At 33.7% G+C, this 16,733-nt stretch overlaps 1 protein-coding gene across 1 annotated transcript; it reads right to left on the minus strand.

Annotated features, from left to right (window-relative positions):
• Positions 1 to 14,066: 14,066 nt before the first annotated feature.
• LOC114260197 (hyoscyamine 6-dioxygenase) lies at positions 14,067 to 15,509 on the minus strand. Its single transcript, XM_082899403.1, has 3 exons — positions 15,187 to 15,509; positions 14,687 to 15,002; positions 14,067 to 14,593 (listed from the first exon to the last, which is right to left on the minus strand). Exons 1-3 carry the CDS (start codon positions 15,405 to 15,407, stop codon positions 14,342 to 14,344), a joined length of 789 nt encoding a protein of 262 aa, XP_082755529.1. The 5' UTR covers positions 15,408 to 15,509; the 3' UTR covers positions 14,067 to 14,341.
• Positions 15,510 to 16,733: the final 1,224 nt, after the last annotated feature.

The following is a 16,733-nucleotide window of genomic DNA, read 5'->3' on the forward strand; positions in this document are numbered from 1 at the left end:
GTATTTCATCATTAGCCTTCTTGATATATAAAGTAGATTCACTCAGACTTTTTTCATAGCCTAAGTTCACTAAGTGTGCATCAATTCTGCTATACCAGGACCTTGGTGCCTGTTTTAAACCATACAGGGATTTTTTCAGTTGACATACCTTCTTCTCTTATCCTTGAAAAGCAAACCCTTCAGGTTGCTCCACAAAAATTTCTTCCTCAAAGTATCCATTCAAAAAAGCTAACTTGACATCCATCTGGTGTACAACCCAGCCTTTTTGTGCAGCAAGAGCCAACAACATCCTTATGGTATCCACCCTGGCAACTGGAGCAAAAGTTTCAAAAAAATCTACCCCAAACATCTAGGCATATCCTTTGACAATAAGTCTTGCCTTGTACTTATTTATAGAACCATCAGGATTGAGCTTGGTCTTGTAAACCCACTTGACTCCTATAGCTTTCTTGTGTTTAGGTCTATTTACCAACTCCCATGTCTGGTTCTTTTCAATCATCTTTAGCTCCTCCTTCATTGCAGCTATCCATTTCTGATCAATTGTAGCTTCTTCATACCCTGTAGGCTCCATCACAGAAACATTACACCTCTGATAAATGTCAGAGAGTGATCTGGTTCCTCTAATAGGTTCATCATCCACATCATCATTCTCTTTTTGAATCTCAAGCTTCTTGTCATTCTCCTAACTCCAGTTATCTAACTCCAGATATTGAACATCCGTGCTGACACTTACTTTGTTGCTTTGTGGTAAGTAGATACTATAGGCCTTTCAAATTGAGCTATAGCCTACAAAAATCCCAGATTCTGCTTTCTTGTCCAACTTGTCTCTCTCAACTTGAGGGATATAAGGGAAACATGGGCAACCAAATGTCTTCAGATTAAGTAACTTAGGTTTGTAGCCAGACCATGCTTCAAATAGAGTCTTTTTCTGCAAAGCTTTTGTTGGCAATTTGTTTAGCAGAAAAACTACTGTATTTACAGCCTCGGCCCAAAATTTCTTTGGCAGCTCTTTGTCATAAAGTAAGCACCTTGTCATCTCCATAATTGTCCAGTTCTTCCTCTCCACAACACCATTCTGTTGAGGAGTGTAAGGTGCTGTCAATTGATGCTTGATGCCTGTATCTTCACAAAACTTGTTAAATTTTTCAAAAGTATATTCAGTTTTATTATCAGACCTGATCACCTGTATTTTGTATCTGCTTTGAGTTTCAACCTAAGCTTTAAACTTCCCAAAGATGTCGGCAAACTCAGATTTAAGCTTCATAAAATAAATCCAGCACATTCTTGAGTAATCATCAATGAAAGCAATATAATACTTACAGCCATTCGATGATGGTGTTTTCATTGGTCCTCTCATATCTGTGTGTATTAATTGTAGCCTCTGTGTAGCCTTCCAAGCCTTGTTTTGTGGAAAAGGAAGCCTGGTTTGCTTCCCATACTGACAGGCAACACATTTAGGAGGTTACTCCTCTAATTCAGGCAAGCCTTTCACCAAATTGTTCTTCTTCATGAAAAGTAAAGTGGCATGATGGAAATGCCCCAATCTCTTGTGCCAAAGCACGATATTGTTATGTTCTTTATGTACAACAACTTGCTCATCTTTCATCAAATCCAAGGCAAAGTTTTTGCCTTTCATTTGAACTTTGAACACCTCTATGCCTTTTGAATCTTTAATCACATAATTTTTGTCTTCAAACAACACCTTATAGCCTTTTTCTAACAACTGAGTAACACTCAAAAGGTTTTGATTAATTTCAGAAACATATAAAACATCAGAAATTAATTTCAAACCCATGTGGCCTTCAATTGCTACCGTTCCTTTGCCTTTTACTGCAATGTGTACTCCATTTCCAATTCTGACTTTAGAAATAACAATCTTCTCAAGCTCTTTGAAGAGCTCTCGATTATAAGTCATGTGATTTGTACAACTACTATCTATAAGCCAGCTTTCTATGGAGCTGTTGGTGGCAGAGCATGATACTAGAAAACAACTACTCCTCTTGAGGTTGATCCTCTGCAGCCTTGGCTTCTCCTTGTTGCTGTTGAGTCTTGCATATTCTTTCCATGTGCCCTAACTGACCACACTTGTGACATCTTGGATCTGGATTCCACTAACACCTATTCTGTGCATGATTGTTTTTTTTTGCAGTAGGGGCAAAGTGGTAAGACTTGAGTGTTGCTACTTTGGCTATTTTTGTTATTGCTTGCATAACCTCCAAGTTTGTTGTTTTTGTTCTGCCTTTTTTGTTTTTGACACCATTGTTGTTATGTGATTTGGCTTGAAAAGCACCCTCCACAGATCTTTTTTGCCTTAGAAGCCTCCTTTGTTCTTGTGCCTGCAGTGTGTTCAACAATTCTGCTAAGGTAATGCTTGACATATCTTTTGAGTTTTCCAAAGATGAAATTGTAGCCTCAAACTTTTTAGGAATTATGACTAGGTTCTTTTGAACAATTATAGAATTAGAAAATCAGTACCAAGGAGTCTTACCTTGTTGACAATGCCAAAAAGTCTTTCAGAATATTCCTTGATTGTTTCTAATTTTTTCATCTTTTGCATCTCAAATTCTCGAATCAAATTTAGCACTTGCATCCCTTTGATCCTTGCATTTCCTTCGTATTCTTGCTTCAAAAAATCCCAAATTTCCTTGGTTGTTTTTAGCGTCATCATTCTGGTAAAAATGGTGGATGAGACTGCTGCAAACAAGGTTGCTCTTGCTTTCGATTTTCTTTGCTTCATCTCCTTCTAATTTTTGATTTGTGCAAGAGTTGGGTTGTCTGGCAGAGGTGGAACTTCATATACTTGTTCAGCAGCTTCCCATAGATCATTAGCATCAAGATAGGCTTCCATTCTAACAGCCCATACCTGATAATTTCTTCCATCAAACACTGGAGGTGTAATTGCAGTGAATGAATTTTCTGAATTCATTCTGAATAGGTTTTTGGAGTGATAGGTGACAAGTGTATAGAAATTGTGTTTGAGCTCTCTCACAGGCTCCTCAAGATTAACAGATCTGATACCAATTTGATGGATATTTAGGAAACCAAATACTAAGGATAATGAGAGAAGCTAATTTTGTGACTGCAGAAGACTAATTTTATTGAGCAACAAACTTTCTATCTATACAGCATAATGAAAATTGAATTACAGAAAAATCTACTATGTTAAGCATAACAAATGCCTAAAAAATAGCATGAAGAAATGGTCATAATCCTAACAAATAAAACTAATTTAGTAATCCTAAAGAATAGTAACAAATAAAACTGATTCAGCTTCATGGGTCATGCTAGTCAACAACATAGAATGTACATGAATGATTAAGATTTTTTTTAAAAAAACTCAACTAACAATTTTTGCAAAATCTTATCTATTTATATATATTATGTGTTTAGTTTTGTAATTGATTTATATATTCACAATAAAACTATTTTAAATATAATCCATGACGCACTAGAATTTACACCACATTCACTCTATATAGTAAAATTCTAATGAAATGTTATGGTATCTAGAATTATTGTAATATTATAGGTTAGTAGATTCAAACTATACATGGCCATTGTTTGGGAAGTGGGTTTGTGGCTAAAATAGTCACAAAAAATAAAATAAGATTTTTAGCCCCAATAAGACAAAAACATTACGTCCAACCTATAATCATTATATTTTTTCTCTCATAAAAAAGTCAAAAAAGTCAAAAGCCCTTCCCAAATCAAGATTTTTAGTCCTAGGTTAAAATAGCCATAAAGCCAAAAAACCAATCCACTTCCCAAACCAAGCCATGGAGGCGTTGTTTGGGATAAAAAGTCAAAAAAATTAAAAATTTACTAAAAAAGCTAAAAAAATTAAAAATTTACTAAAAAAGCTAAAAAATCTATACTATTTAAGGGTAGCTTATGGGGGAAGTCACCAAGGCAAAATTATTATTTTGCCCTTTGAATTCAACTACTCAAAAAGTCAAAAAGTCAAAAGTTAATAAGTTAAAAGGGTAAAATGGTCATTTTGATTTTACTACAATATTTTATTACACATCTTTTCGTAAAAAGTCAAAAAATTATCCCAAACATACATCTTTTTTTTTCTACTTTTTTAACTAAAAAGTTAAAAAGTGCACTTATATAACACATCCCAAACAACTACTTAGTAACTTTTTAACTTTTAAAGTAAGAGTGTTGCATGCTAAACGAGGCTTGAATTTAAACAGACTCTGAGGATACAAAATGAGTGTGTAATAGTATATTTCAAAATTCAGCCAGTAGCTGGGTAAAAAAAATTGTGTGCTGTAAGAGCATCTCTATCAGATCCCTTATAATAGCTTTTTGCTATTATAAGGGATTGATTCTTCAAAAATATTTCCCATCAGATCCCTTATACGGCCTTGTAAATTTAAGATTGTTACAGTGACTCCCTACATAGGGAGTCACTGTAACTCCCTTATATCTGACCATGGTCGTCCACCCGAATATCTTAGATAAAATAATCTAGGCAAAAATTACTTCGTCTGTCGTTCACCCGGACGTCCGGTCCCTGGTTTCTTCTGCTGCTTTCTTCATAGCAGCAAATGCAGTTGTCTTTTGAGCTATTATTTTTGACTTTATTTTATATTGTTCAATTATTTTATTATTAAAAAAATATTAAATTTAAAAATAATTAAAAAAATTATTTTGATAGAATAGAAAAGAATAAGAATAAGAAGTTTATTAGCGAAGATAGGTAAAAAAGTGATTCTTAAAATATAGAATAAATTTTTTAATAATATTTTAAAATAAAATTTAGATAAGCTGACAAAGATCTTAGAAGTTCACATTAAATTTTACATTATATATTTAATTGATGGTCAACCTGTGTGTGCCACTGCCTCTTATAACATGTATTATATTATTGAAAAAATCAATAAAATCATACAGAGTGACTGGCTAAATCTACTACAGTGGCCAGTCAACTAAATATGTGTTTGTGTATATATTTATATAATGTCAAGAGGGAGATAGATTAATGGCTTACCCTTTACGAAGGATAGTTGGAATATTCAGCAAAGATTAAAAAATTAAAGATAAAAAAATGATTTTTTGAAAGTCCTTAAGAGTTATATAATAAGGGTAGTCAAAGTTGTTGAGATATTTAAATGCAATACTTAAAATATTTAGGGTGAATTACATTGATAGTTTTTATAGTTTGAAATTTATATCACTTTGATTCTTAATTTTTTAATTATAATAAATTTGATTTTAAATTTTGAATCTTATTTTAAATAAGGACAAATAAAAATATTATTGATCAATTTCAAGGTCAAAGTAGTCGATTTGATAAAATATAAAATTAATTTGACAAAAATAAATGTCAAAAAAATATTTTTAAATTTTTAAAAATTATTTTTGCTATTATAAGGGATTGATTCTTCAAAATTTTTTTCCATCAGTTCCCTTATACAACCCTTTAAATTTAAGATTATTACAGTCACTCCCTATTTATAAGGAATCATTGTAACTCCCTTATATCTGACCACGATCGTCTACCCGAATATCCTAGATAAAATAATCTAGACAAAAATCACTTCGTCAGTCGTTCACCCGGACGCCGATCCCTGGTTTCTTTTGCTGCTTTCTTCATAGGAGCAAATGCAGTTGCCTTTTGAGCCATTATTGTTGACTTTATTTTATATTGTTCAATTATTTTATTATTAAAAAAATATTAAATTTAAAAATAATTAAAAAAATTATTTTAATAAATAGAGAAAGAATAAGGAGTTTATTAGTGAAAGTAGATAAAAAAGTGATTTTTAAAATATAAAATAAATTTTTTAATAATATTTTAAAATAAAATTTAGATAAATTGATAAGGATCTTAGAAGTCCACATTAAATTTTACATTATATATTTAATTGATGGTCAACCTGTGTGTGCCACTGCCTCTTATAACATATATTATATTATTGAAAAAATCAATAAAATCATACAGAGTGACTGGCTAAATCTGGTACAGTGGCTAGTCAACTAAATAATGTGTTTGTGTATATATTTATATAATGTCAAGAGGGAGATAGATTAATGGCTTACCCTTTTTGAAGGATAGTTGGAATATTCAACAAAGATTAAAAAATAAAAAATAAAAAAAATGATTTTTTGAAAGTCCTTAAGAGTTATATAATAAGGTTAGTAAAAAATTGTTGAGATATTTAAATGTAATACTTAAAAAATTTAATTTAGGGTGAATTACACTGATATTTTTTATAGTTTGAGATTTATATTACTTTGATCCTTAATTTTTTAATTATAATAAATTTGATTTTAAATTTTAAATCTTATTTTAAATAAGGACAATTGAAGATACCATTGTTGAATTTTAAGGTCAAAGTAGTCGATTTGATAAAATATAAATTAATTTGACAAAAATAAATGTCAAAAAGATATTTTTGAATTTTTAAAAATTATTTCTACTCACAAAAGATAAAATTATATAAAATTGATAAATCTTTTACACATTTATTTATTTATTTTACAAATTAATTTTTATTATGTGTTTGGATGATGATCATGTAATGGGTGATTGTTTTTATTTTCATCAAATTAGTTTCTATTTTTCTAAAAGTCAAATATGGCGACAACTTTGATATCATTATTAAACCAATCCATTAAATCAAAAAATCTAAAACTAAAAACATTTCATATATTAAATATATCGATTACATATTAAAAACCTAACAACCATCCATTACATAATTATTATTCAAACACATAATAAAAATTAATTTGGAAAAATAAGTAAATAAATAAATGTGCAAAAAATTTATCAATTTACATAATTTTATCTTTGGTTGGTAGAAATAATTTTTAAAAATTAAAAAATATTTTTTTGACATTTATTTTTGTCAAATTCATTTATCAAATTGACGATTTTGTCCTTGAAATTAAGCTATCGTATTTTCAATTGTTCTTATTTGAAACAAGATTTAAAATCTTGATCAAGTGTGTCATAATTAAAAAGTCAAAAATCAAAATAACATAAATCCCAAAATATAGGGACGGTTATTGTAATTCGTACAAAAATCTATCCTAAGTTCTGAACCTCATTGAACCATGCATGAATGGATTAAGTAATTAATTTTCTTTGTTTGTGGGCCAACAAAAATCAATTTTGGGGTATTTGGTGCTGCTGTCCAGCAACATTTGGAAATGTGGCTGAATGCAACACACACTGTCGTAGTGAGCTCATGGATATAGTAATTTATACCAAAGTGTCGTTTGAATCCTGACTTTGGGTGAAGTCAACGAATCCTTAGAGATTTACATCCATTATAGTCAGAGGTTGCAAACAGCCAAGTTTAGACGAATTAAAATAGATTATGTATTAAAATAATTTAATTTTAAATTATCAATTTTGTAAATGAGTTTACAAGTTGAAAAAAATTAACCTTATGGTGAGATGTATAGTTGCTCCTTTTTTGGATGACTCCTGATGCTACTCGGCTATCTCTGCACAAACAAACAAGTCACCATAGCTTGGCGGGGGTGTTTGCAGGGTAAGCGCTTAGATGATCAAGTTAGAACTAGAAATACATGTTGCTTCTTTTATGAGAGAAAACAACTTACCTCTGCTCCTAGTGGTCCTCTTTTATTTATACTGTATTTGACATATATTCATGGTCAGCTACTGTGTACATCTGGCGTGCATCTCTAAGTGCCTTCGGAAGAACCCTCATGTTGGGCTTGACTATGCTTGTCTCAATGCTGTCCTTACTTTATGCTCTGTGTTGTCCTTCTGGCATTCCATATGTCATTTTGTTCTTTTTTACCTATCTCTTCTAGTATAAACTTACCACATTGTTGTTGTACCGTTTGGGTGGAATGGATGTGCCTTTTAGACCATTTCTAATGGATGTGCCTTTTAGACCATTTGAATTTGATGAAAAAATATCATTTTTATGTCTTCAATGGTTTTACCAAAAGAATATCAAATTGAGAATGAGTCAAAACTTTTACCAAAATGAGAAGTTGGAATAGATTTCACCAAAACACTGTGCGTTGATGTTGGAGGTGGCCCCACCGGACAACCGGCCGAATGTCCGGCCGGTTGTCCCATCGGTCATCCCAAAGGTCGTCCCTTGCATAAAAAAAATCGCGTAGCTGTTCTGTGTGGGGATTGAGCAGTGGGCGGTAGACCAGACAAATGACACACACATGATATTTACTCCACAAACCAACTCTGTAACTGCCACTCTCTCTCTCTCTCTCTCTCTCTCTATATATATATATATATGCTCTCCATCCATAAAAACTCTCTCCATCTTTACTCACCCATCCCAAGCAACAACACCATTTACTTCTCTGTCTCTCTCTAAACATTTTTCTGTTTTTTTTTTTGGCTACCACTTTCTGGGTTCAGCTGAGAGAGCTACTACAAATCTAGGTGTTGAAGCTTTGTCTTCATTGCCCTTGTCGCGAAAGAAGCCTTCTATCTCGAGGTCATAGTCGCTTAGCAGAATGTTGACTCCCAGGATGAAGAGTACAACATCTTCTCTACTTGTTACTCCAGTTGGGCAATCGAATTCGGAATCTATTGGTGGAGAAAAAGTTGGAGGTTTAGTCAATTTGAATGTAAGTTTTTTATGAATTTTGCTTATGCAATTTTACTTGAGTAGGGAAAATAATCATTTGATTGCATTCATGGGTTGGGTTTGGTTTGGTTTGGTCTAACTAACCCATCATCAGGGTGGTTTGGTTTGAAGGTCTTCTTTGTGTCTAACTAATCCATCATCTAGTGACTCCTTGGCTTAATTGATACTTATGGGTAGTTGCAAGTAGATTTACAAATGAAATGAGCTGTTCATCAACTGTTCAGTACCCTAACTGGTCGATCGGCTGGTCGTTTCACCAGACGTCTCTAGTGTTTTGATGCACGCTAACGGTTGGAGCTGCTCGTATCAGATTGCGAAAATTGCCTTTTTTTTATTCAGATTTGGTGAAAACTTTACTGAACCGTTGGAGATGCTCTTAGTTAATTCGTGTGCCAAATGGCTCCTTAGCTTACTTTCAATCGGCAACTGACTATGCTAAGAAGAATTACTAATGTCAAGAGAAGTTAATTTTGATATCCCATAAACTTGACCAACCTGATTACATTTTAAGGTGGTAATGGTAGTGGTGGTGGTGGTGGTGATAATAGTAGTAGTGATGGTAGAGTTGTAAAGGATGTGGTGGTGGTCATGGGATGGTGGCGGGGTGTTATTTTGTTAGCTTGTTTTTAATTCAAATTCAATGAATACCTATATTGTAACAATCTAGAAATTTTCCTTCCCCTCAAGTGGGGGAGTTGACGCTTGAACGGACTTATGAGGCTCCCAGCACTTTTGCAGTCTGTCTGAAATTTTAAGAGTTGTGAATTCCTGCTCGAGCATAGAAGTGGTCGCTCGAGCGGACAGCTTTGTTGGTCTATACGCTCAAGCACAAGATTGGGCGCTTGAGCAGTCTGCCTGGTTGAGTTTGAATTTCTTAGACTAATGGGATTGTTTTTGACCTTTTATTATTGAGCTTGGAGCCTCCCTATTTTATTTTGCGGTATTGATTGAAGTGGTAACATGATGGTAAAGTAAGATTGGACTAAAAACTTTAATTCGGATAATTTTCCTACAAACAGCCGTCACTCTTTCGCCCTTTTATTTTTCCACACTGCTAATTTGGATATGAGGCTAGAACTATTGAAAATCTTGTTTCCGGGGCTTCGATTTGGACACAAGAACGACCTAAAACGGAGCACGGATGAGAGAGTTATGCCCGTTTGAAGTTTTAGTACCTGTGCTGGAAGTAGGTACGCTCGAGCGGGAAAAGCGACGCTCGAGTGGACTGCGCGAATTCAGCTACTTAAAAAGTGAATTTCTAGATCATTCTTTGCACTTTCTTTTTCCTTCTTCCTTCCTCTTACCCTAGGTCCGAAAACCCTTGATCTCTTGACCTAAATACCTTCCATTTGTCAAAGATTTGGCCAAGATCTCTTACCAAAAAGTGAAGAATGCTTGAAGATCTTACTTTTCAACAGATTGAAGTTTGGATTTGTGAAGGAATCTCATCAAAACTTTGCTCTTTGCTTGATTCTTGAGGTAGGGGTCCTAGTTCTCCTTCAATACTTGCATTAATAGATAGATTTGTAGTATTTTGATTATATAAATATAAAATCTACATTTTTAAGTATATAGTATTACATCATGAGATTGGGGGTTTAGGGTTTGAAGTGTTGGGATTCAATTGTTGGGTTAGGATTGTGGATTATGAACCTTAGAGTATAATCAATGGGAAAATTGGGATAAAAAGTAATGGTGTGAGAAGTTTTAATTTTTCTTGAAAGTCTTGATTTTTCTTGAAAACCCTAAGCTGATTCCAAACACTTCGAACCCTAAACCCCAACAATTGAACCCCAACACTTCAAACCCTAAACCCCTAATCTCATGATGTAACACTATATGCTTAAAAATGTAGATTTTGTATTTATATAATCAAAATACCACAAATCTATCTATTAATGCAAATATTGAAGGAGAACTAGAACCCCTACCTCAAGAATCAAGTAAAAGAGCAAAGCTTTGATGAGATTCCTTCACAAATCCAAACTTCAATCGGTTGAAAAGTGAGATCTTAAAGCAAGTCTTCACTTTTTGGTAAGAGATCTTGGCTAAATCTTTGACAAATGGAAGGTATTTGAGTCAAGAGATCAAGGGTTTTTAGACCTAGTGCAAAGAATGATTTAGAAATTCACTTTTTAAGTTGCTAAATTCGCGCAGTCCGCTTGAGCATCGCTTTTTCCGCTCGAGCGTACCTGCTTCCAACACAGGTACTAAAACTTCAAACGGGAATAACTCTCTCATCCGGACCCCGTTTTAGGTCGTTCTTGTGTCAAAATCGAAGCCCCGAAAACAAGCTTTCCAATGATTTTAGCCTCACATCCAAATTCAAAGTGTGGAAAAATAAAAGGGGGAAATAGTGACAGCTGTTCGTAGGAAAATTATCCAAATTAAAGGTTTTGGTCCAATCTTACTTTATCATCATGTTATCACTTCAATCAATATCTCAAAATAAAATAGGGAGGCTCCAAACTCAATAATAAAAGGTCAAAAACAATCCCATTAGTCTTAGAAATTCAAACTCAACTAGGTAGACCGCTCGAGCGCCTAATCTTACGCTCGAGTGTGCAGACCAACAAAGTCGTTCGCTCGAGCGACCACTCTTACGCTCGAGTGGGAATTCATAACTCTTAGAATTTCGGACAAATTGCAAAAGTGATGGGAGCCTCACAAGTCCTCTTAAGCGTCAACTCCCCCGCTCGAGCGGAGAGAAAAATTCTGGATCGTTACAATCTTCCCTCCTTAAGAAATTTCGTCCCCGAAATTGCATCTGTTCTAACAAAAATAGCAACAACCTTACAGGAAGAAAGTTTGGATTTTTTGGTTGAAGAGTTATGGATTCCTTGAGTTTCTTTGTATAACTTCATAGCAGATGTAAATGAAATGGATCTTGTATTTGTAATTATTTATTTGTAGCTTCACAGTGAGAGATTGGCATGTATTGTTGTCATTATAATATTCATTGAGAGAGAGAACATGTATTATTGTATTTCTATTACTTAAGGGTAATAGATATTTGTAAAAAAAAAAAAAATGGACCTAAATTAAAGACTTTGGTAATACTTTCATGTAATTAAAACTTGGGGAGTGACATATATCTAATTTACTTGAACTTAATTTATGTAGGTTGGGTTGAATTTGATGTAGGTTAAAAAATCAACTTGATTACTTTACGTGGAGGTAGAGGTGGTGGGGTGGTTGTGATAGAGATGATGGTGGAAAAAATATTGAGTATAATAGTGACACCATCTTACTTGGAGTCACCATTCAATAAAAAGCCACAAATTAGATTAGTGGACAATCATTCTCTCATTAATCCAATGAAGTTGTGATTCATACCGCAAAATAAAATTGCTCATTAGATAGTAATAGTATCACATATTATTATTATTACAACTAATAGTCACCATTCGATAAAAACCCGCAAATTAGATTAGTGGACAATTTTTGTCTCTTGTCAATCTAATGAAGTGGTTCACACCGCAAAATAAGTTGCTTATTAAATAATGATACTATCACGTAATATTATTGTTACAACTAATATTTACTCAGGGTGGCAATGGATTTATTTTGCTTGTTTTTATATTCAAATTCAACGTATACCCATATCTAACCGCAAGGTGCAATCCATTTAGATTTATTTGTAAATTTGAACATATTTAAACAGTTTCAAATAGATGAAGTTAAGCGAGTTCACGAATTCTATGTTATATTTGTCACCTCTAACTAATTATAGTTTGGAAGCTGCCAGGAGAATCTCTCTCTTGTCAATCTTCTATTTTCACACAAACATTATGCTTAATTTTATTCAATCTTAAAATGTATAATTCCAATTAGTATTCAACTAAGCTAAGGTAGTTTACCTCTTTCTTAGAAACTGCTGAGAGAGAGAGAGAGAGAGAGAGAGAGAGGTTTTGGTTCAAAAGTGGTGGGCTTGTCATGTTCTGGGCTCTGATAATCTAAGGTTGTCCTTTTGGATTTGGGTTATCAATTTGGACCGAGCAAGGTGGAAAAAGAAGAGAAATTTCTCATTTTGTTTTTGCTTTTTTTTTTTTTTTTTGGAAAAATCTATTCTCCAAAAATGGAACATAAACCAAAAAGCAACTCAGTTTTGGTTTGATTCTACGGTTTAGTTGAGAAAAATCATTATTATATCTAGACTATTTAGTTTAATAAAATTAATTTTATCTATACAAATAATCCAAAAATTTCATGAGTATATTTTAAAATTTGAGAATATTTTTAAATTAACTTTTGTAAAATAAGTAAAGGCAAAGCAAATACTTCATATTATATAGTAATTACTTATAAAAATGTAATTTTTAATCATCAGAATAGTAAAAAAATTATAAATATATTTTTTAACAGAAAGAAATTACTTCGTGAATAAAATGAATGAAAGACTAATTGATGTCAAAACGAGATTAGGGTTTGACAAAGCCAATGAGAAAAAAAGTAAGTATCTAGTAGAAGATCCTATACATATTAAAATTAACAAAAACATCAAACGATTTGATTCAATTTTATTTAGATCTTGTGAGCCTTAATTCTCAACTATTCTTAATTTGATAGGTTTTTTTTGAACAACCCTATAAATGACAGATTAATTCAAACTTCTCATGGACGCAAAGTGGGTACTTTTGCCTTCTCAATATGAACTAAACTCTACTTTATTTTATTTTTTATTTTTTTTATTTTCTGATTTCTTTGCAGGGGTTTATTACTGTTGCTTGTAGCAGTTCTGGGTGCTTGTTTTCTTGCTAATATTTAGTATTGATGATTGGTGCATGATGCTCAATGATGATTATGATTGTCCAGGATTAATAAAACAGAGCTAAAGCAACTAAACAAGCCCACTAAATTGTCTCTTTTTAGAACATCTCCAATTATTCATTAAATTATTTATTTATTTATAAAATTTTGGACCAAAAGCATGATTTGATATAACTCACTCTAATAATGAAAATCAAAATTTTCATCGAACTTTTTTTTTAAAAAAAAAAAGGAAAAAACCAAACTCACCACCAACACCTCTACTTCCACCATCTCCCTCTCCTCCCACTGGAACCAAATCACCACCACTCTCTATTATTGCACAATGTTGCACATCTCTCTCTCAACTCAATCCACACAATTTCAAACACGATCTAGCACAATCAAGCCACCATGGTGGCCCAGTTACACCATGTGTGACCACTACGAGCCACCACAATTGACCACAAACCACTATGCCCGACTGCTGGCTCTGTGTCACTGCCGTGTGCTGTTGAAGATGAGGGCATAAATAGGACTGTAGGAGATTTGATGAATGGTTTGGTATTTGCTGATTTGATGAAAAATTTGAGTCTCCCTTGATTTTATGTAGATTTGGTGAAAGGGTTGTGGAGATGATGCTGTTTTGTGATCTATTTTTTGAAAATTTTCTATGGCACTAGACTTTCGTGATATATCACTTGGTCAAAACTAAAAAAACCAATCAATTATCTGAATTGAAATTGATATTAAAAATACATTGTACAACTAAGACAAAATTCACAAAGGAAAAAGATATACTTTACTCTGTCAAACCTCATAGCAATTGAAGCCCTCTTGAATGGGAATTAATTGGATTGAGCTGCTTCACCAAACTGAATTGTGTTTTATTTTAAGAATGTAACCAAGCAGTTTAATTTATTATAGCAAACCGCGTATGGCTTGTGTTATTTGATCTGCATTTTCCTTCAACACAACATAACTTAAGCTTGGAACTTGTAGGACTCCACTGCTGTACTGTTAGGATCATGAGTCTTGGCCATGTAAGTGTCACTGAACTCCTTATATTGAACAGCTTTGAACAGCGGGGGACTGCATACGCTAACAAGTGCTTTTGCAGGTTCTATGACGCATTCTCTAGATGGAGAAATAAAAGTGACTATGGACGTCCTAGCAATGCTTGAATTTGTCACTGCTCGATGTTTAGCACTTTTTAGCTTCCCATTGCTGGTCATCTACATCCAAGCCAAACAGAGTTTTCATTTAGTTAAAGACTTCTAGTCTGCAAGTGTCCGGGAATTTTATGAGGACGAGGGGTGGAGATATACCTCTAGCTGGTTAGCTATGTTGATAACAAATGCATGAGGGAGAGATTCAACACCGACCCATTGCTCACCCTTGAAGATCTGAAGCCCATACACATCCTGCTGAAGTACGGTTATGAGGTTGGGGTCACAGTGTCCACCTACTCCCAAGACCAAACTTGGGTTTGGACATGGAGGGTAATGATTGATCACTAGTGACTGGCTTTTGCTCAGTTCATCTGCAAAATAACCCATTTCAATTCCCATTCCTTCACAAATCAGATCCAAAATCCTCAAGCTTAACTTCCTCACTTCTGCTGAATATGACCCAACAACCTCTCTGAAAATAAAATTAACAAAAGAGTATCAGTTGGTTATACAACTTAACTCAACGAGCCTTAATCCCAGTAAGTCATTCTCAAGTAAAAGTAGATTATTCTAAATTTTCTATTGTTGGCACATAGCAGTATGAAACAATAAGATCAGATCAGATTTAACTGGACTAATGGAGTTGCAGAGTTTACCGGTATCTAGCTGGCTTTTCAGGCCAAGATTGGATGTGATCCTCTAAAGGGTGACAAGAGTGTTTCATTGAATCCTTCCAGTAGTTAACCTTGTCTTTCAAGTAATTCTGACCACTTGTGTAGAGCCTGAAGCTCTTACTCTTGTCCTCGGAATAGTATGCGGCTTTGTCTTCTACAGGCATGTCAAAGAACTCCTTGAACAGACTCATTGTGTCATCCATTAGTCCTTCTGATACTCCATGGTTGATCACCTGTTTTATATAATATTATGGTAATTGATTGCATTGTTTGGTCAGTGTTTAATAACAAACAATTTACTAGAAGAAATCATCAGATTGTTAATACGTGTATCAAAATGTTTTGTCTTAAGAGCCTTCCAGCAAAAAATGTGTGTTTGTGTGCATATAAATGTGTATAAACCTGAAACATTCCAAAATCTTGGCTAGCTTTTATAATTTTCTCAAGCAATTCTGCTCGTGCATGACCCCCTATTTGTCCCAGATCAATGACTGGAATGCCCTTGCATACAGGCGCTGCAAGGTCTCCAGGTCTTATTTCCGGTGGGAAAACATAGTTTGCTGGCACTGCTTGAGCTTCCTTAGACCAGCTTGAAACAAGAATCGACATTGTTTACAAGTGAATTATCTTCCAAGAGAAAAGCCACCTTTGGAGGGGATGAGGTAATGATAAACATGGTTTTTATAATGGCTAGATAGCTTTGTCTATAACAATAAGGTTGCAAAAGGTTCACATATTGTCGTACATTGATGACAAGGGCATGTTCTTAGGAAAATTCAATAAACAAGTTAGTCGAAAGGGAATTTTAGCTTCAAGTATAGTAATTAAGAGAAACCAACATAAAAGAGAGCTGTCGATCAGAATGAGGAAAATAGCGTCTTGGAAGTTTACCATGCCACTAGACATTGTGATGGTAATTACAATGTATTTTGAGCATGACAAGTTGTCTTTGAGTTGTTGTCAAAGGGATATGTTAACATGAGATGAGCTATATATGTATATGCGATGACAACAGTTAAAGTACAAACCAAGTTTCCATCGTAGATTAATGTTTTAAAAGACCACAGGAAATTATATAATTAAAAAAAAGAGCATTTTCACCTATTGAACACGATTATGTTATGTTTGGATCAATCTTGGATTTATCAAGGGAAAGGGAAATGAAAGAAATTGATCAACTTCGTTCTTTTTTTCTCAAATGCAGATGTCAGCATGACGACAAAGAACCGGGACTGGTGACAATTGGAAAGTGCCTAACACTCAACTTCTTTTCCTTTTTTATTTTCAATAATCTGATGTTCTCAGTTAAAATGCCATGGGTCAAGTAATGGAGTCATTCAAATTCTTGCAACGCATCGTCTAACAAGTTCATCAAGCAATCCAGCAGAGACGTTACTGGTGCTTAAATGGGTTTTCATTTTGTCTCTTACTCTCTCTATTTGTCAAAATGAAATAAAACTGAAAATCTCCCTGTACAAATATAAAGATCTAGTTAAATCTGTAACGTCTTACATAATAAATACAAATGA

This window comes from Camellia sinensis, chromosome 12 (genome assembly GCF_055761805.1).
Source record: "Camellia sinensis isolate YWXY chromosome 12, ASM5576180v1, whole genome shotgun sequence".
Classification (NCBI taxonomy): domain Eukaryota; kingdom Viridiplantae; phylum Streptophyta; class Magnoliopsida; order Ericales; family Theaceae; genus Camellia; species Camellia sinensis.

Excerpts from the sequence above, each read along its gene's own strand:
- LOC114260197 (XM_082899403.1), bottom strand. The coding sequence starts at position 15,407 with ATGGATGACACAATGAGTCTGTTCAAGGAGTTCTTTGACATGCCTGTA. Across the intron at positions 15,003-15,186 it reads GAAAAGCCAGCTAGATACCG|AGAGGTTGTTGGGTCATATT; the intron begins GTAAACTCTGCA and ends TTTTATTTTCAG. Across the intron at positions 14,594-14,686 it reads ACATAGCTAACCAGCTAGAG|ATGACCAGCAATGGGAAGCT; the intron begins GTATATCTCCAC and ends GCTTGGATGTAG.